At 38.5% G+C, this 22,209-nt stretch overlaps 1 protein-coding gene across 10 annotated transcripts in view; it reads left to right on the forward strand.

The window, feature by feature from the left end:
- Positions 1–21,336: 21,336 nt before the first annotated feature.
- Positions 21,337–22,209, forward strand: part of ncam1a (neural cell adhesion molecule 1a) — a 213,535-nt gene continuing 212,662 nt past the window's right edge. For 5 of the 10 annotated variants that reach the window (XM_079586218.1, XM_079586214.1, XM_079586216.1 and 2 more), the window contains exon 1: positions 21,403–21,593. In XM_079586218.1, coding sequence (XP_079442344.1) covers positions 21,542–21,593 — 52 coding nt within the window. In that variant the 5' untranslated portion in view covers positions 21,403–21,541. Of the gene's footprint in view, positions 21,594–22,209 lie in introns of all 10 variants that reach the window. The other 5 variants (XM_079586220.1, XM_079586222.1, XM_079586223.1 and 2 more) reach the window with 4 other exon arrangements.

A 22,209-nucleotide genomic window follows, 5' to 3' on the forward strand; every position in this document is an offset into this window, starting at 1 on the left:
CACACGCACACACACACACACACACACACATGTTTTGTGTTCTGGCTTCACAAAGATATTTCTTGAGTATTGCATGTTTGCATTGTACCCGAAACTTAGGCATCAACATGTATCCCTTGTGGTTGTTACACACCTCAGGTATAATTTGAAGTGTAGGTTTGTCAAAAGAGAAAAAGGTTCAGTCATACATTAAAAAAATTCTAAGTGAAAATTGTGTTTTACTCGTGCGGAAACTGCGCGGCTAAAGGATGCTGGTCATCAGTCTGTTTTAAAGAATAAAATAAAGTAAAACTTTCCTTACTTTTTGGGTCAAACAAATGTATTAATGTTTGAACGGTTAGAATCACTATGCGTCTTATTTTACTCAGAATTTTAAAAGTAAAATATGTAATTTGTTGTTTTGCAACACACACACACACACACACACACACACACACACACACACACACACACACACACACACACACACACACACACACACTATGGGTTGGGTTAAAAACTAAAACATATTCTTTAAAAAATACTAAAATAACAAAAGTAACGACCAAATTTAAATACACTAAAAAGATGTTTTTGTGTGCAAGCCCAGAGAATCACAAGAAAGCTTTTGATGACGTGTCATTCTTTAAACATCTAGGCTAGCCTAAGCAACTGTCGTAAAACCATTAACAAACCCCATTTAGGAAGCACTCTTCCCCCGCCAGTTCCACTCGCAAACACCTTCACTGTGAGTCAGATAAATGTTCAGATTATTTGTCTTTTTAACACTGATCCTATTGGTGTCGGGAAACAGATAGCCTAGAAAAAACCACCACATTTTCTTGTTGAGAAGAATATAGTACGGGTGTGTGGGTAATTAGGACTCTTTGGCTTGATGAACATGTCTGATTCTTTGTCTTAGGCATTAACATAAACCTAAAGTTCAGGTACCACTGATCCTACTGAGACATAGACACACACACACACACACAGTCTGAGCTCTCTGGCTCTCTCTCACACACACACACACACACACACACACACACACACACACACACACACACACACACACACACACACACACACACAATATGTAGACTAACATTTAACCTGTTAACGTTCAGCCTGAGCGAGGACGCACTGAAGCGTTTTTTTTTAATAGTTCAAAGTTACAATCAGATTTAATGTTATTACCTTGACAAACTATACATCACACCAGTCGCGTCACCTGAAGCGCGCAGATAAACCTTAAGTAACGCGATAGAACAGTGACTCTCATATAAATAAATAACGTTTCTTAATAATATTGCTAAATAATAAAACACACTTACTGTTAAGACAGGCATCCATCTTGCACTCACGTTTCCAACAACACAATTTGCCTTGGAAAATAGTTTGAGAACGATGAAAAAAAAAAAAAAAAAAAAACCCGGGTGCAGTAACTGACATTGCGTTCTACACGAATTCATACACGCAGCTTTTGGTGAAGTGTGAACTCGCGACAGCCCAGCAGACATGATACACACGGACATAACAACCTATCGCTCAGGTACAATGGCAATAAAACACCCAGGAAGCCTACAGACACCTTTCTTTAAAAGTCCCTGGACATCACCTCCGGCCGCGTCACACGTCACGCGGCGCCAAAGTTACTAGACACGCAGGCACCGCTAACCATCATAAATCAGAAACAAATTCTGGAGACACAGATTCCCTGTCAATCATTTGTGACAGGGCAGGGGGTCATAAATCTATCCAAAAGTGACACAAGGTATATGTTATAACTACTTGTAGCATTATAGCGTGACATTTGTGTCAGTAATCGTCAAGCACAGGTGACTCCGCGTGGTAGGAGGGGCCCCCAAAATCAAATTCTGCTTAGGGCCCCCAAAAGGGTCGGGCCGGCTCTGCTGATTTGCCAGAAAACCCACAGTGAAATGTACCAAACAAACAATTAATGCTCAACTGTGCAAGTTTTTACTATTGTTGATGTTAATAAATAAATAACCACATTCCTAGCATGAGAATCCATTGGAAGGTAATGTTACTTTTAGTCCAGTGATCCTGCACTTCTCTCCTCGTCATCTCACTAACACCAGTGGGTCTGGCAAAAGTTGTTGTTGATGATGATGGGGTTGTTGTCTTTCATGTATTCCCTGTGTTTTTGGACTCTTTGGTTATTTCCTGTCTTGTACCATGGTTTGTAGTTCTTTGTAGTTGTTCATGTTGAGTAGTTGTTGTTGTTTCTCCAGGTGTTTCCTATTAGCCACTCCCCCTTGTTAAAGGAGAACTCCGATCAATTTTAACATTGAGCTCATTTTTTTGTAAATTTGGAGTGCTGTCAATACAGAGAACAACGACAAAAATCGGTGTTGCCTACACCGTGTTATCCTCTTTTTAAAATTTGCACCCTGTTGACTTCAATGGGGCACGTTTTAAACCTGCTTTGAGCCTCTTAACACCCTTAATGTGTCATTACAAGTGCCCAGCCATGTTGAGTGATTCCTTAAGAGTGAACACCATGAATCTGACTGCATTAGATGTGAAAGATATAAATAAAAATGATGTTATTTCAGCCAGCGCAAATACCTGTATTTACTTCCTGTTTTCGGTCGAAGTCCAAAGTAGTCGATTGTCGAGTTCACGCGCCTGATCATAGGTAACTAAACCTATGCGCGTGAACTCGACAATCGACTACTTTGGACTTCGACCGAAAACAGGAAGTAAATACAGGTATTTGCACTGGCTGAAATATGATGTTTGTCGTTGTTCTCTGTATTGATAGCACTCCAAATTTACTAAAAAATGAGCTCAATGTTAAAATTGACCGGAGTTCTCCTTTAAGCTTGTTTCCCTGTGTGTATATTATAGCACTTGTGCTCTCTTGTACTTTGTCAGTTGTTGATGGTGTTCGGTCGGGGGTGTTTCGATGTTCTTGTTTTTGCTGTGTGTTCTTTGGATTGCTGCTGTTATTCTCATGTGGACGATTTACCCATTTCCCAGTCTGGATTACCAATCCAGTTTTTGGCTTTTATTATTAAAACTGCGTGCACGTGGATTGTCTTTCTGCTTAATCCCTATGCATCTGTTACAAATAGAATGTAATTTAAAAAAAGTTCATATAATATACATTTTGCTCACTCCTATTTTTTTTCTGTAGCTTGTTGCAGTGCATTACTAGATTCCTTTACCATGAAGATTTCATGCCATAATAAAATGAGGTACTTTAATAGGCAGCTTAATTAAGATGCCTAAGTTTTGGAAGAGTTTTCACACAAGAAGCGGATCTCCATAGGCAGCTCGTGAAATCTAGTAACCGAGCATATGTGTGTTCTACTATAAAAGCAGGAAGTTGAGAAAGTGTCTGGGTGAAATTCTACGAAATGTTGATCAAATCCCAGAGTAGCCCTCCAGCCGGAGAAGGGAAATAAGCAAGATTTTGCCTTGAACCAGCCATCTCTTGAGTAATGACTCTGTCTTATTTGTAGCAGTGGTAAAAAGGATTCGCTGCAGGGCTCACTGTTAGCAGGGCAGAGGTTTTCTGTTGGGAATTTGTGCAAATGAATGTATATTATGATAATTCCTGAAGCTTTACTGTGTGCAGAGTTCTCACAGAAGGCTTGTCATTTGGAGGGATGATATCCAGCTGACTTCAATCGACTCTGTGTCAACTTGCTGAATGTATTGTGAAAAATTTCAATAATCAATGTTTACATGGTTCCAACACTTACTGTTGAGTCATGGGCACAACATGTACTGTATGTGAGGCAGGATTATTCTCATGAAATGTGGGCAGATTAGGTCAGCCCAGGTCAGATGACCTCAAAAATACCCAGCATAACCCATTGCTATACTTGTGGGTTTCTGAGTACCCAAGTGAGCAAAGTGATTGACCTTTCTGAGGCTTTGATAAATTGCTAACCATTATTTTCCAGGAAACCCACCCAGTAAAAACACAATCTGTTGCAGGTGGGCTGCACAAAATCCTAAAATATGTGGACAGCTTCTTGAATGTCAAAAATGACAGATTTACTTGATTTAAACCAAACAATAACCAACAAAGAGATAAAATGAAGTAAGCACCCAGATATGTTGGAGGAATTATTAGATAGTTGGAGATATATTAGATAAGCAAAGGAAGATTTTAGCATAGGAAAATTTATTGGAATATACTGTATTATGGGGGGGGGGGACTCGTAAAAAAATTGAAGACGCATAATGGATAAAAATATGGCATATTGTGTATATATTATTGAAAAGTTTTCACAGTAAACACATGCCATGCATTGCAATTTTCAGAAAATACTTGAGACAGTGAAAGAGAGAATTCTTTGTCTACCTGTATTGCATAATGTATGACGTTTCTAATTCAGTTTAAGTGCACTTGGCTGAATTGGCTGCGTTTTCGGCTCAAACGCCATCTTCTCCTACTTGAATCTCTCACACCTTGACTGCAACAGATTTTTATGACTTATGATTAAGATTTATGTGACCACTGAAGGGAGACGAGCCAATATCGAATCCAAAACCAAGGTCAAGCCTTGCCAATCACACCAAGTTAAGCCAGAGGTTAGAGGTCTGTTTGCTGTTTTTTTTTTTCCTTTTCTTTTTTTTGTGTGTATTGACATCCATAATGTTCAGAACAGTTGCTTTAAATCACTTCATCCAGCTCGAGGAATATTCTGCTTTCGTCGCTCCCATACATTATCTGCTTCTGCGCGAAAAGCTTTATCATGTCTACATGGTGGGTTCTTTGAAGTGAAAACACCTTGGAGAGAATTGTTTGTGATAACTCAGTGTTGAATAGATGTTTCCTTCCAGAATGATCTATTCACATGACCTCCTGAAGTGAGGTTTACCGATGGTTTATCAGGCTCGGCTAGGAACACATCCAATGTCTTTGAATGCGGAAAGGGATACGCGACCACCACAATAAATAAACATGGACATAGTTTCAGACATTTATCTTGCTATGTTAGACTTCATTTCCTAAACTCCCCTCCACTTCTGCAAGAAATATTGTGGAATATTCTACAGTGTCTTTGTCAAAAATGAATGTGAACTTCAAGTAATCTTATCTTGGCTCCGAAGATTTCCGTCCAGTGTTTGCTTTTGCGAGGTGAGATTACTGAATGTACTGGTTCCTTGAAATGCAAACCCGTTTAAACTTTGTATTTCAAAGATCTGGAGGGCAGATATCTTGCGGATCTGGGGTAAATATTCTGCCTCCAGTTACTGTGGCTTTGGACTAACAATATTTTCCTCAATATGTTCACTCAACTTCACTAGCTTGAACAAGAAGAATCATTTTACTTGTAAATAAATATGAATCAGTTTGGCTTGTTTTTGTTAATGCCCTATGCTGATGTCATAACAATAGATTTGGCAGATTTAATATAGTTTGTATTAACAACCCCATTCAAAGACCCTTACTATGATGTATTGATAATGAGATAGTCTACTGTACCTCTTATTTGGTGCAGTTATTAGTTTGTTAACCTTAGTTAATGCATTAAGAATAATGAACACAGAATTTATGGATGCTGAAAATTGCTTTGCCATCAGAGGAATAAATATCATGTACACACACACACACACACACACACACACACACACACACACACACACACACTCACTCACACACTCACTCACGCACATGTAACCTTATTTTGGAGTGTCAACTGTTGTTGTTATTGGTCATGTAATAACTAGATGTTTGAAATGAACCCATTTAATGTTGAAATAATTTGCTACTGGAAGTCTCACTGACATGGATGTACATTATGCTGTTACCATGGTTACACCAGGTCCTTATGTTATCATGGCCATGGGATGCAATGCTCTTTGTGAATTCTGGTGGTCAGTAGTTGACCAGCAGTGAGTTTAATCTAACAGCCCACAGGAGTAGAGCTTGAATGTCATCAAAAACACCTAACTCACCAGATGACAGCAATTGCCCTTCTGTGACCTTTTCCAACATTGATTCCTGCGTAACTTTCTTTAGACAGGTTTTTATCACTCTGGCTTTGAGGCATGTGCTATCTCGCTATACTCTCCCACAAGCTGATCAATACAGAGATATATATTTTTGGTTCAGTGAGTAAAAGACCTTCTGGGCACAAAGAATATGTCAGACAAAGTACCATTTGAATAAGAGAAATGTGCGGTTGCAGTTATAATTTTCCCAAATCCATGATTACACTTAAACATAGTAGATTTGCGCTTTTGGTGGGAAATAAACTATTGTTTCACTTCTTCATGGTTCCATGACAATCACACCCAGTAAACATTTGTTTAGTTGCCAACAAAAAAACATCAGCACCTTTTTTATTTTCACCTCGTCAACCTGCTTACCTTAGTGTCTTTACATATAGAAAATACTTTGTCCAGTTTTCTCCCTGAACGTTGATGTGAGTTGCCCTTAACTCACTAGCAGAAAGGATATAGCGCGATATAAACACGTCGTGACAGTATATTCAGTATAAAAATCGCTCCTCTTCATACCATAAGGATCACATCCAACTTATGTTGTGATTTTCTGTTTATACCTTTCACTTGTAATAGTGTAGCACTGTATACGGACTTTCGCCCATTCTGCTTTTCACTTCCTGCCCTTCAATTTCGTGTGTCCTCAAAATCACATGACTGCAAACAAACTATATGTCACCTGTTCGGGCAAAATGACTCGCAACCAGCACAATTATTTCTCTATTGTACATTCTCTATTAAGAAACCTTCAAAATGATGTATGATTGGTTGCAATCAGACAAAAAACAAACAAGCTGCACCTGTTTGAAGTCGATAGTCAGCAAAGTCAATTTTGAGAAAAATCGAGTTAAAGGTTTTGAAAGTTACCTTAAAATTCCTGGTAATAACACCAAATTTGAAACAGACCAAGTAAAAAACAAATATCCATAGGAAATATATATTCACATTTATTTCCATGATACCACAACTTTAATGAAACCGAGAAGCCTACAGTATATATTGAGACCTACTGAGGCGTCTTTTTGAGCATGCTTCGGATGTGTCAGCATCGTTTTGTTTACATCAGCATTAGTTTGAAAAATGCACATTTCATTGGTTCAGACTCATGCCATAGAGAATGTTAGGATATTAGCACATGTTAGGATTTTCTGATCAACAAACATTCCTTATTATCATCATGGTTGAAAACAGTTGTGCTGCTTAAAATGTATTGTAGAAACCGTTATACACAGTTATAAAAAGTATAAAGTCAAAACAATGTAATAGTCATTATTGTCACGTTTGATCAATTAATGCACCCTTGCTAAATAAAAGGCATAGTTATGTTACCAATAAATGTATAATAACACTGTAATACATTTATAATTACACTATAAAAAATAAATGTATAATTACATTGTAATAATTGTATAGTTACACTGCAACAAATGCATAATTACACTGTAACTAATGTATAATTACACTAACAAATAAATGTGTAATAACACTGTAATAAATACATAATGCGTTTTTGCTGAATAAATAAAATATTTTTTTTAATATATGTATTTTACTGTATATAGACTACTTTTCAAACGTTTATGCATTTGTCAGATGCTTCTATCTAAAGAAAATGAAAAAAAAAATCTTCCAATTGTGATTTTATATCTCATAATACAATGTGAATTTATAATTCTCTTTCTAACTTTCTCTTTCTGATAGTTGTGACAATTTCAACAACATGGTGACCAGCACCACTTTTTCCACCAGCTGGGAATATGTGTGTTGTGAGACAGGCCTTAAACATGTCAAGGTTTCTGCTCATCCTTGGATTGACAGAGTGGCTGTCAGGCGGCTGCATGAGCAGTAATCAAACAGACTGCTGCTCTAGCTTTATAATTCACAGCTTTTTACCATATCTCAATGCCACGCTGTCCTTCCCAACCCTTAAACTGTGTATGTGCCCTTAGGTAAAGAAGATATCAGCTCCTCTCCTCTGTAACATTCTCATAGTCTGCTGTCACAAACACACGCACACACACACATGCAACCTGACTCTTCACCCTCCTCCACTCTCAGAGAGAGATGCTTGTTTACTGCGAGTTGCCAACTTGTCCGTGAAAGACTCTGTTGGGAGTTTGCTGTAAATATGGTGACAGGCTGGAAGCACTTCCCCAAGAACTGCTCTGAATAAAGGGTAAAAGAGGTTGCAGTGGGTGTGGACAGAAAACAAAGTGAAGCCTTCCCTGATGTGATGCCATTTTTAAGGGGTTCATGGAGTGTATCCTTGGATGTTTTGCTATATACTGTTTGTTTGTTTATTTATTTAGCATATTACTCATGTTAAGGAAAGCATAATCATAAGTATTGATTGTCCTGAGGGTATCCTTTCATGTTACTCAAATAGCCTCACAGATGCATTTTAAGTGACCTGAGTTCGAGTCCTGAATCGTCCTTTTTCTACCTGTCACGATTTGGCTTTGTTTCATGTTCTTGTTTCATGTCTGTCATGTGATCCCCTGTTTTAGCCATGTGATCCTGCCATGTGTTCTCATGTTGTCATTGATTCATTGTTCACAGATGTCCCTTGCATTGGTGTAGTATCTTTAAGCCCTCATGTTTGCCATGTTTCTTTGTCAAGTATTGTTACCTGTAACCTCTGTTTGGTGAGAGTTTGCCACGTAATGCCGCGTGCTACGTAATGCTTAGTCAAGTCTTTGTTTTATGTTTGATCTTGTTTTGAATAAACTGCACTTGGGTTCTACAGCTTGCCTTCAGTGGACTAACTTACACCATCCCATCCCTCTCTTTCTCTCCCACATTGCTTCTTGTTCACTCTATTCTCTACTATCTAAATAAATGGTAAATGGACTGCATTTATATAGCGCTTTAACAGACCCATGGCCACCAAATCGCTTTACATATTGCCTCACATTAACCCATTCATACACCGACGGCGGTGTCAGCCATGCAAGGTGCCATCCAGCTCATCGGGAGCAGCTGGGGTTAGGTGTCTTGCTCATAGACACTTGGTCAGATGGAACCGGGGATAGAACCACCAACATTCCGGTTTTTAGACAAACTACATGAACCACTGAGCCACTGCCGCCCCGCTAAATAAAGGTTAAAATGAAAATAAAAAATCATATATATTAAATGATTCAATGCTGTATATACAAAGACATGCAGAAAACAAGATGTATTCTACCAACTGAACTGCCCCGCCAACCACATATAAAAACGATAGCATTGTCGTTTTGCATGGACAAGCCAAGCAACACTCACATTTTTTGTTTTGTTTTAAAAATCTATTTTTTTTTATTACTGTATGATTTCAAATGATGTACATACCTGTTCGTCTCTCATGACTTTAGCATTGGGTAGCAAATGTGCATGTACAGTAATGATTGAAGACAATGACTCTTTCAATCTGCGCTGAATCAGTTTCACTGAGCGCTGAAAACAAATCACAGCAGGTCTGGCAGACACTGGTTTATGAAGAAATGTCTAAAATATGTTTGTGAAATATGCAGGCTCCTAGTGGTAATATTTCACTGACAGTGGATGAGACGGCAGGGAATGTTAATGGAATTTTCGATAGAGAATTGACTATATAGGAAATAGAGAAAAGACAAACACCTCATTGGGCAGGGTGTAGACTGGGCTTATACTGGCAGCTGTAGACTGGGTTTTATAGCTAGATTTGTGATGTTTATTTTAGCCTTTTATTATGTATCTTCATACTTATGTATTTGTTCTGAAACTGTTTTATGCTAAGTTTAAAAATATAGTTTAAAATGTCCAAATGCATGTAACATTTACATTTACATTTATTCATTTAGCTGATATGTAACATAGGAATTTTGATGAATCATTGAATTGTTATAGACCATACTGCTGTATTTACAGAAAAATATATTTCACTAAAACATTATAATGCACATTTTTGAGTGATAACACATTTGAATATTTTATTCAAATGTTTTGAATCAATTCAATGAATACTTTTTGTGGGGGGGGGGGGGGGGGGGGGGTACTTTAGTTTTAACTTTAATTGCATTGTTCACAGTGTTGTTAATTATATCACTAGCAAAATAAGCTCTAGAAGGACAAGGGAGCGGTTTCTGCTTTCTGATTTCACTTATGTATGGCTGTACTCCTTTCTGGGAGATATCCTGCAAACAAAATCAGACACTTGGCCGTAGGACATCTTATATCTCACATTGCTGTGTCTTTATTGCCTCTCAAGTTCACTCATATATCTTGGTCCACTCCTACATGGCTCCACAAGGTATCCATGTCAGTTCAGGACTCATCATGGAATTTAAGTTCCGCATTAATGCTTTAGCTTATAAAGCCATTCTAGATAGAGATAAACATTAGCACAGTTCTTTGTCATATATTTGTCTGTATCTATCACTCAACAACTTAGCGATTCTGAGCATGTAGTTGCCCAACAGTAGATTAGTAAACAAAGTCTTGCCTTCTATTTGTTTACTTGCAGTTTCAGCACACTGTCTGTACTGACCTGTGTCTGAATACTGCACATTTCCACTCCACTAATTTGAAAAATAATGGCATTTTACAGCTTACCCAGTGTACAGCAGATTCAATTCCAACCATATTATGTCATGTAATATGTAATATTTCCTAACATAAATACTGTTTATTGGTAATTGTAAATTCAACATCACATTATGTTTGTTATAATTATAATGATATGCATATAAATGAGACTAAATATGTCCCCGAACGTGATGCATAATCAAGGTGATTCAATTTGGATTTCATCATGGGAGTTTGTGACAGCACAACATTGTCGATTTTTTTTCCTCCAGTGCGGCAGCTTGCGTTCAACTGGCTGTTGGCGGTCAGTGTTGCTCATTATATCAGAGTAAGCAATAACTGTAATGGAGTGGTAAAAACAAACAATTGGCCAAAGCGAAATGTATGTTGGCAGCGAGCATTGCATCCAAAGGCTGCGCAGCTATCATGTTAACTGCATTGCGCCAGACACTGAAAGCTCTGACTGGGCTCAAATTGTACAATTTCAATTTAAAACATCCCGAATGCATGCCAGTAGTTTTATGGAACAATTCCCCAACTATTTTGATCAACCAACCGCTCCTCTTCGCATAAAACAACCACAATCGTCAGCAGGTTTGGTGTAGCTTAAAACTTTATATGCATCAGTGGACTGGTAAAGGCAGAAATAGTCATCTTAATCACTTACATTATCAGTTATTAATTCAGCTAATTGAGCTAGATTGAGTTGATGATATTTTATAGCCTGATGCCCAAGGCCTGACCGCTGAATGTTTACCTCTGCTTCAATGCTAATGCATGATCCCTCGAGAGCTCCTCAGCTCTGCTTAGATCCATCACTCTGCAGGAGCACCACAGACCTGGAGTTGTTCCATGGAAACTCTGTGCTTCATCTACCATGCGCTGCGTCAGTTTTGAAGTCGTTGCAGCAAACAAGGTATTTACGTAATTGTCTCAAATTATAGGCAATTTACCTGTTACTAACTTTTCCCTGTAAATTTCTCTGACTCTGCCTAGACCAGCACCAGATAGAACTTACTCATAGTTCTGACCCAGTCAGTAAAAGGGAAAATGCACTGCAGTGTTTAATTAAGTCTGTCGTTAAATGTTGAGCTCCTCACATAAATCACGGTCTTGTTTCATCAGGACAAAATTTTTGCTTCCTCATGCTTACAACTCATAAATGTTGGGGTCAAATCTCCAAAGTCAAGTCTTCCTTTGCTTTTTTTGAAGCCAGAAATATTTCCCATCGTACGCTATTAAATGTTGCTACGTCGCTACAATTCTTGAATCACAATAGATTTTAAAATTTGCATTAGTTTCATTGTGACATGTTAAACAGCTTTCGGAATTTCATCAGATGTCGTGGGCAGATAAAATGGCTCATTAATCAGTCAATATAAGGAAGATGCAACAAATGAGGCAATATGGAGGCCATGCAAACTCCACTGATTGCTATCCAGCTGAGTCGCATTACAAAAACCCCTGCAGTCTTATTGCAACCTGTTATTAGTTTTGGATGGGGTTTCCCTCTAGCCTCGCGTTGAAATGAATTGGAAAACGATCCAGATGTCTCTCTGAAAATGCTGAGGCTTCTTCTTTGTCTCCTTAAAGGTAAAGTGGGTCATTTTTTGAGCTATCAAGTTAATATGGAAAGACAGCAACAAAGAACCTTTTGTAGGTTGATTTTCCTTGAAGGTTGTAGTCACTAGTGGCCATATAATTGTTTTTTTTGGACAAATAGTGTGAGACTATCAAAGCTCTATTATTTTCATTTTTATGTGGAAAGCACAAAATGAAGATATTTCGAAGAATGTTTTAATTGTTTTTGGTCCATACAAAGAAAGCCAATGGGTCCAATGTTGTTCATCATTTTATAGACAAACACATTCTTCTAAATATCATCTTTGTGTGCCACAGATGCAGGAAAATGTATCTTGTGAAATGTTAGCCATACTGGTTACATGGTTACTCAACAGCAAAGCTAATAAACATTTGCTAATCTGCTATTATATTCATCTAAATATTGTATTTTGGGTTAAAATGTTGTCAAACATGTCTTGGTTCACCTATTCTTTCACTAAAATGAGGACATCTGAGTAACATAAGCAAAACGTGTAGTAATTTATTCTGAAGCGGCTGTATTGAAGAAGCCACACTTCACTGATCTGTACTTCCAGACTATGGAGGGGGTTCCCTGGTGTTCCTGGATGTGCTTCACGTTGAGGATGGGATTACACTCAAGTCTGATGAACGGGCCCACTGGGACCAGGAACTTGAGACATCTGGCGGCGGGGGTGGGGTGGTCGTGTGGAGTAGTCCCACCCCCCATCAGGCACCATGACAGCCCAGTGACAGATAACAGCTGCGGGGAAAGCCTCCCACCGCTTCAAGCTACTGTTCCGTGAGTCTGCAGTGTCATTTCTTCAGCATCAAACTTCCTCTTTTTCAGAAAGCTGTTATCCTGATGCAAGACTAGTCTCAGTACAAAAATACATTTGCTAATTTCTTTCATTGCAGTCATTATGTTGATGACATACGGGTCACTAACAATGATTTTAAAATGCATTTTAATTATTCAATGTGCATTCATTTTGTCATTTTACTATGTTTTGCTGTTAGAGGAGGAAGGGTAGTTTATGGACCAACTTTACATAGGTGAGTTTATGATCTCACTTTATGATGTGATTCTTCAAATTCGATTAGCTTTGTTCCAAGAGTGCTAATATGTAGCATAACAGCACTGGAATGCTTCACTGTTTGGATCACTCTGCTTTTCTGCGTTTGCAGCTTTCCAGAGTATGTGATCAGTGAAGAGTGGATACAGTGCCAAGAATGAGTTTTTTGGAAGTCCGGTGTCTGTTTTTCCCCCTGCAAAGTTTCTCTTACCATTGAAGATAGAGGAAATGGAAAACCTGGAGTGGATATTGAGCGATTGAGTGCTTTGGGTGGAGAGATGAAATGTATATAGAAATATACAAACTAACTAGCCAATTTTTGTCTAATATATATATTTCTTTTTAAAAGGTTAGAGGCTTTTTTTATATATATAATATTTTACCAAGGCAGTAGATTGTTGATTTGATACAGGGAATTTCTATTTCAAATAAATGGTGTTCTTTTGAGATTTCTTTTCATTAACGAATACTAAATAATTGCCAAGATTTCCACAAAAATATTAAGCAGCACAACTTTTTTTTTAACCTTGATGTTTCTTGAGCACCAAATCAGCAAATTGGAATGATTTCTAAAGGATCTGGAGTGTTGGTTGCTGAAAACTTAGCTTTGCCATCACAGGGAAACACAATTACATTCAAAATATATTAAAATAGATAGATAAAATAGATAGCTATAAAACGGTTATAGCTTTAAATTGTTATAATATTTCACATTATTGATGTTTTTACTGTAATTTAATCAAACAGATGCAGCCTTGGTAAGCATAAGAGACTTCTTTCAAAATCATTAAAAAAACTTTTGAACAGTAGTGCAAGTTGCTTGATGATTATGCTTAATCAGTTTATTTAACTGCTGTAAGACTGTTGTACAGTATAAAAGTAAAATCATGTTCTAATCGGGACTTCTGTACTTTTCAATAGAACAGCTGTTATTCAGGTGCAGGCCCAGTAATGCAGGCAGAGTGCTGCAGGTAATCGCAGGCCTACTAATATTAAAGCCTTCTTTCTTGTGTGACACTGCTTCATTATATCTCTTGTTATTCTATTCTAGTCCTATCTGGTTATGGGTGTAGTGCCTTTGGAGATACTGGAGCCTCTGGAGATATAAACCTGTAGCTGCCCAGCTATCTTTTTCCTGCTTTGTAACAAGTGAGTTTTGTTGAATGTGTAGCTAAAATCAACTCTGAAACCACTAAACTGGAAGAAACTCCAAACCTTGAAACCGTATTGCAGTATAGAGCTGTAAAATCTAACAAAGGGACTGGCCAGTTATTGTAAATCCATTCTATTTGTTGTGTTTATTATTCTGTGGTAAGCAGGATGAGGCCGAGGGCCGTGACAGAACGATGCGAGGCCGGTTGATGACAAGGGACACCTGCGCAACGCACCGGTCTCGTATCTCTCATGGAGGAGCGGAAATATAAAAGAAGCAACGACAGTGAAGGACGAGAGAGGAACAGGCCTGGAATATTTAATTTATGTTATGTTTTGTTTATATGTGACGGCAGTCGTCCGTGAGGGGCAGTCACCTTTACTTTAATTTAGTTGTTTGTTCATTTTACATTATTAACGTCTTTAAATGTTTACCGGCCTTCCCACAACAACTAACTTCGTTACACTGGTGCCAAAATCCGGCAGGAAGGAGGAACGCGCTGTCTAAGAACCTTCACCGCAGTGGGGAATCCGTGGTGCCATCGCGCATGGCTGTGCAGAGTCTATCGCCATGGACACTCGAGGCGGTGCGCTGGAGTGAGCTGACTGTTAGTGAACTTGCTGCCAGCCGCCTGGGTTCTGGAGGGGTGGCTGCCATCCGAGAGGAATCGGAGGATTCGCCACCATTTGCCTGAAGCCGGAGCCTGCTGCCGTCCGCCATGATGGGGTGGAGCAGGGAACTCCTGCCGACTGCCCGAACCCCTTGACTGGGTGGAGTAGAGCGCAGTCTCTGGAGTACCCCCTGGCCTGTGAGGGGCTATGGGGGTATGTGGCAAGCAGGGCAAGGCTGAGAGCTGTGAGGACGGCATGAGGCCGGTTGCGTGACGGATGAGCGACACCTGCGCACTGTCTCATATCTCTCACTGAGGAGCTTCGGGAGCATAAAAAGAGGAGCGACAACAGTGAAGGACGAGAGAGGACCAGGCCTGGACTATTTATGTTATGTTTGTTTATATGTGGCGGCAGTCGTCCGTGAAGGGCTGATGCCTTTACTTTCGTTTTGTTGTTTGTTTATTTTACATTATTATTAAAGTCTTTAAATGTTTGCCGGTTCCTGCCTCCTCCTTCCCACAACAACATACCTTGCTATATAATTATTTATCATGAGCGTTTTTAATAGATCTTTTTTTCTTTTTTTTACCTAAATGGGTTTCTTTTGTCTGGTTTCATGGGATTTTATAAAAATAAAATTAAAAAATAAATAAAAAATATCAGAAGATCAAAAATGAGTTAATTATAATACTACTTCTATAACCAGAAAGGGTTGTGTATAGAGAGTATGCAGTATTAATGGTACAGTTCACATCCAGTTTCGATATATTCTGATAATATATTTTTATGAGATGGTCAAATTCATATCTGTCAGGATTCTCAAACTTTAATTTCCTGCTTAGTGAGAGCAATGTGCTAGAGCCTAGACTAAACCAGCCCCCTAAAGTTTATTTATGGATTATGTAAAACATCCTCTCAGCTCCTCCTTAAATTCACTTTAAAGTCTCTGATTTATTCATTTGAGACCCCCAGAATTCCACTCGTGTGCTATGGCCATTGTCCCTCTCCATCCATCTCCTGAGGAAGTTCATTCATTACCTCTGATGATTTGATGTCTTCCAGAATAAAACCAGCATCTGGATTTATGTGCCTGCTGGAAGTGAAGAGTGAGCTTTTTCATCATACCTGCGCTGTGAACGGCTGCAAAAAGTACTATAATTCTAGTTCATTTATTGTTTATGGTCATTATAAATGAATGAGACTGTTCCTCATGCGAGTTCTGCATAACTCTAGACTATGAAATCTGCTATGTGCTTCGGCAGATTATAAAGGCCTCCATTTCCTCGGCGAGACAGCGGCGCTTTCATCAGCGATCGGCCATTTAATAAACATGCCATTCATATTATTTCAGTTAGCTTAACAAGAGGCACGCTCGGTCTGTAGCCTTTTGTCGGACCCGACGGATGTCCACAGAAGCAGAGCTTTATATGAAGCCCAAACTTGTGAACCGCAGTATTATCCCGCAAAGCCAAACACAGTTCACTACACCGAGCGGAAAATTTCAATGCTCAGTTGTACCAGATTACAACAAAACAGACGCCACCAGCCATTCAAGACACAGATAAATGCGTTCATAATTACCGAAGTGACATACAAATGCCACGACGCTCAAGTGTGAGGATTATGGGGTAGAATTCCTGGCAGAGCGTGCTGGGATACAGAACATTAGTGACAGAAAGGAATCGATGGGTATGGGGTAGACACTCTGCAGCCTGGGAATGCAGTCAGATGGCTCTGATTTCACAGCCCAGTGAGCAGGTTCCCAACAAACACACACAAAGTCGGTGTAAGCAGGCTCAGAGAAACTGCTGTCCCCCCATAATTCATTCTAATTACCACCCTGTCAGGGATGGTTACTTATCAGTACAGTGAAAGCTTATTATTGCCTTTCTCTTTTATCTATTTCCCACTGGCATACTGATAGTCTCTAGAACATTTCTAGGAGTTTAGAAGCCTCACTGGCTAACACCCTCTGCTGATTTCTGTGTGACAGGTAATTAGTATATAAAGCGCTTTATTTGAGGGACTGGGTTGTGCTGCATTTTTCATTTTAAATGGGTGTTAATTGGGAAAATTGCCAATGGTCGATTTAAAGCCTGATTAACAGGCTCTTGGTCTAATAGAACGTTTAGTAGAGCTTATTGTGAGTCAGGCCAAGTTGCACCAATATGCTGCATTGTTTTTTTGCTGTGCTTGTAACATGTCTGTGGGTGCAATAACTAAAAATGCTAATCTGAGAGAAAATATAGCTTTTGGTTTGGAAAGAGTTGGTTTTGGATGGATGGAGGAATGAGTATTTACAGATAGACAGACTGATAAATAAGTACTGTATGGTAGATAGGTAGGTACTAGACCGATAGAGAGGTAGATAGATATAGATAGATATCAGATGGATGGATGGATGGATGGATGGATGGATGGATGGATGGATGGATGGATGGCTATTTAATGATAGATGTGTAGGTAGGTATAGGTAGGTAAGCATGTATAGACAGATGGAGAGGTACATATGTATTTGTTGATAGATAGGTAGATATTTATAAGAGATGGAGGAATGGATGAGTATTTATAATTTGTCAAAACATAATTTAGTATTTATCAAAACACCTCAATCCAAACAGATTTTTTGTGTGACTAGTTTTGGGGAAATTCACTTTTAAATTGCAAAAGACAGATCAGGGTAAACATTTTTATACAACTAAAATGGAATTTAGTCATTTTGAAGAGGTGCATGCTTGCAAGGTGGGTCCTTGAGCATTTCTTTTAAGTTTCTACTCGCTGAAACGTTGTTAGTGACTTGCAAGTATAATGATGTTGTCACATGCTGTGTCTTCACATGTTAGTGTTAGACTTTAAAGCAGATTCACTTCTGTATGATGAACAAAAAACAACAAAATGAGATGAGCACATTGTTTTATGGACTGTGATGTGAGTGATGTTACACAAATGGATTTAGGAACATGCGTAAAATCTTTCCATCCATCCATCGATTTGTCTGTCTTTCTGACCATAAATATCTATCTCCGTACGTCTATCTATATTGAGAATTTTTTTTCCCTTGTAAATTCTTCTAAATTTTCTTCTAAAATGTCTTGTAAATTTTGTAAGCCTAATGCTTTTTGGCTTTGGGTTAAACTAACATGTACAGTTATATATTATATATAGCATTCTCAATTCATCAAAGCTACATTTGAGTTCTCGGTGTCACAAAAATAAAGCTGTGTTTGCTCGGTGCCATTTGGCACAGCTCAAGCATTTTAACATTAAGCATTTATGATCATACAGGGACTTGGAGCTCATGCCACAATGGTTTAGTGCATTATTACATGTGTAATTTAGCAGTTCAGAGTAATTAGATGAGCCAGAATATAATGCCTTGCCCCCATCTGCTCAACAGCCTGATAACTTCAGTGCTTAACTCATTTGCTTATGAGTTGGAACTGAGGTATACATATGTTTTCAAGAGCACTGAAATCTGTTACCAGCAACTTTCTGCACAATAATGATGTTAACAAGGATTGTTATTGGTTATGAATAAATGCTTTTATTGACATGAATGAGAAATTAGAAGGAGTTATGGCTGTGATGGAAGGCATGATTAGAAAATCATTTGTTGTGAGACTACTGTACAAGGCTAAACTTTGATTATGCTCAAGTCTATTCAGCTGGTGGGCCATTGTACTTGAGACTCAAGGCCTTGTTAGCTCTGAGAGATGAGCAAAGATTGTGAGAAACAAAAGTGGGGCCATCACTCATTACCAGCCCCTCAGTATAGCTCTATACTGCTGGCTCTCATCTCGAAACGTCCCCTGCAGGATGTGCCTTCAAACACCATGCGCCTTGTTTATTGAGAAAGGGACAAGTTTGAAATGACAAACAGAGGGGAACAAATAGGACCTCAGAGAAGCGCAGAGATTAATCTTTACATCTGTGTTAGAGCACAAAATAAATCGAGCAATGACTTGACGGAGGGAGGCACAAGGAAGTGCATCTGTCAGTCATCTGTCCTGAGCATAGTGGAATCAGTCTCAGGATTAAGCGTGCTGTTAAAAGATATTGTGAATACTCAGACAGTTTCATTGCCTGTCTTTACACTGCTATTAGCTATAAATAAACAGTATACATAGTTCACGGCGTCTTCTAGTGAATGAGATTTGAGGTTAATGAGATTTCCCTTGGGTAGTGGTTTGTTAAATGTCACATTAAGGAATGAGACACGCACATGTAGGCCTACTGTATAAGGTGAGCATGCTGTTTTTGTTCTTTATTTCAGTATCAGAATTTACTAAATAAGTCAAGAGACTTGACAAAATGTCAAGTAAACATCATATAAAAATAAATAAAAAGAGTAACTGAGATGAAGTGCGATGGTTATTCAACAAATATATATGTCTGTCTGTCTGTCTGTCGTCCATCCACCCATCTGTCCATAAATATCTTTCTACCTCTCCATCCATCCATCCATCCATCCATCCATCCATCCATCCATCCATCCATCCATCCATCCATCCATCCATCCATCCATCCATCCATCCATCCATCCATCCATCCATCCATCCATCCATCTATCTATCTATCTATCTATCTATCTATCTATCTATCTATCTATCTATCTATCTATCTATCTATCTATCTATCTATCTATCTATCTATCTATCTATCTATCTATCTCCATCCATCCTTCTGCTTACATGTTTCTCAATAACATATTTAATATTTTTGAAGTCTCTTATGCTTAAAGTATACGTTTATTTGATCAAATATACAGTAAGAACAATAATATTGTGAACTATTAATATGAGTTTGAATTTTATAAAAAAATATGTTTATTCCTGTGATGACAAAGCTGTATTTTCAGCAGCAATATTACTTCAGTCTTCAGTGTCACATGATCCTTCAAATATCATTCTTATATGCTAAATTGTCTTTTCCTCGCTGGGTAGTGTTCTGAAAATGTTGATTCCCCGTCATTTATATAGAGGAACTGTACATCACACTGAAGTATAAACAGTGTGTTTATTTTCTTAAAAACTGTCCTTAATGAGACGTTCTGAAGTTTAAAACATAAACAAATATTTCCACTGAAGAGCTGTAAACTCAGGCTGCCGTTTTCCTCCCCATCACTCTCTGTGATGAAAGAGGCTAACTATGTCTGCATTTTCCTCTTTTCTCTAGCGTGCAGATGGGCAATTTAAGTTCCCTATCCTTAAAAGGCTCATTCCATATATGTTGATCCACCATAGCAGTGTGTGGAAGAATTTGCAATGCTTTCACCTCGCCGGGTAGAGTTCTGATTGAAAACGGAGATGGAGGAGCCCTCTTCTCTCTAACCTCTGACAGTTCATGGAATGCAGTTTCACACTCTGCCACAAATTACTGAGATAAGTCTAAAACAATACTCTCCTCATGCAACTTCTGTCTTGTCTGTAGGGAATTATTGCTATTGACTTTTTCACGGGATAAAATCAGGACATTGGCAAATCACAAACCATCTTTTCTTTCACCTCAAAAGAGATCTGAAACCAACAATAAGAACATTGTTGAGTCTTTAGATTTCTTCAGACTCATGTATTCTATTCACATAAATAAATCAAAAATAAAGAAAGCAGTCAAATTAGATTAAATATTAAAACAAAATAAAGAAAAATAAATGTCATGGTTGAGTTAATCAGTTTTTTTTTTTATCGGCCTCAATAAATAATATAATATTGTATTAATTGTTTAAACATATGCCTACTGTTAATTTTCTTAAGATTCTACTGGCCAGACTATTCAGATTTTTTTTCTTCCAAATATTTTATTTTATGAAATAAGAAAGAAAGTCGTATTAAAAGTAAATTATGCCAGAATTTCCTCTTTTTTAGGGGGGGGGGGGGGGGGGACTATCTCTATATTTCCACATTCAGAATTTAATCCAGTTTAAGCACCATCTTAAAAGTAATTTGTTAAACTTTCACGCAATATTTTGTACGTAGGCAATTTTTTTTACAATTTTTTTATTATTCTTATAAAAACAAAAATGCAGTATGTGCAGTAAATCAAATTTAAGAGCGAAATAGGTTGCATTCTATTTTTTGACCTATTTTTTTCTTGTTGCAGTTGCTTGAGGACGCTTAATAGAACATATTGTGATTAAAAATAGTAGGCTACTACCAAACAGCAGCACACATTCGCTCATTATATCTCATTAAATGAGTATGGTAAGGGGAAACAAAACCTGCATTTGAATACCGTTAACCTAACCATTGTCAAGTTTATAAGAATTCGTAATTCAAATAACCCCAGCAGTCCATGACGAGGTTTTCCGAGCGCACCATCTGCTGTTTGTGATTTGCAGTGGCACCACACCGAATAAAGTGCGCGCACTAGTTTATGCCTGCGCGCTCCATACGCTCGTGCCGGCGGATGAATTCGTGTTGCGTGTGCTGCGGCTCTTGTCACTCATTCGCTGTGCCGCTCGGAGCGCATTCTGTGTCAACGGCTGAGGACCAATTCATGATATCACAGCAACCTGAAACAGGGACAAAGCATCGTAGTCATTTAGATAATTACTGAACCAAACTCTCCTTACATATTCTACACGGAGCCTACCTTTGGAAGAGATTGCAATGCTTCAGATAAGGGATCTCATTTGGACACTGCTTTTCTTTGGTTATGCAGGTAAGATGCACTTGTTTCAGTTGCACTGTTAGACTGTATCCTTTCGCATCCTTGTTTCCCCCCTCGCCGCTATCCTGTGCGTTGTCTCCACAGCACATAACAGTTATAGTGCGCGTAAGGATGAGGATGCAAGGTAGTTCGCGCTGGGTCATTCAGTGATACAGCTTTACGAACTGCCTCGGTTTATATCTAGCCGTCCGTTTAATAAAACAAACTCTGTTATTATCATCCCAGCCAAACTGGTACATGTTTCCAAACTGGCTCCAGTTATGTGGGATATGAAGTCTCGCATCTCTGCGTAAAAAGAATAATACTTTTAAGGGGTGATTCTTGACATCCTAAGTGCGCGAAATCGTGTTGTTTGTATGGTTGTGTGGACATTACTGCGCACTGGCTCTTTTGAGATTTGTGTTGGGGATACTGAAAAAAACACCAACCCGCTGGTGCGTTGTGTAAACATATCACCATCAACCCGTCACAATAGCCGTTCGAAGTGTATTGTTTGGCTTTTTAATGTGCGTTTGTGTGTTCATCCGTGTGTTTATATTCGGGATGGTCGCGGTGGTGCTGAGGCGCAGCTGAGAGCGCTCGTTTTAACTTGTGCGACTTGAACATC

Source organism: Phoxinus phoxinus (assembly GCF_949152265.1).
Source record: "Phoxinus phoxinus genome assembly, chromosome: 17".
Lineage (NCBI taxonomy): Eukaryota > Metazoa > Chordata > Actinopteri > Cypriniformes > Leuciscidae > Phoxinus > Phoxinus phoxinus.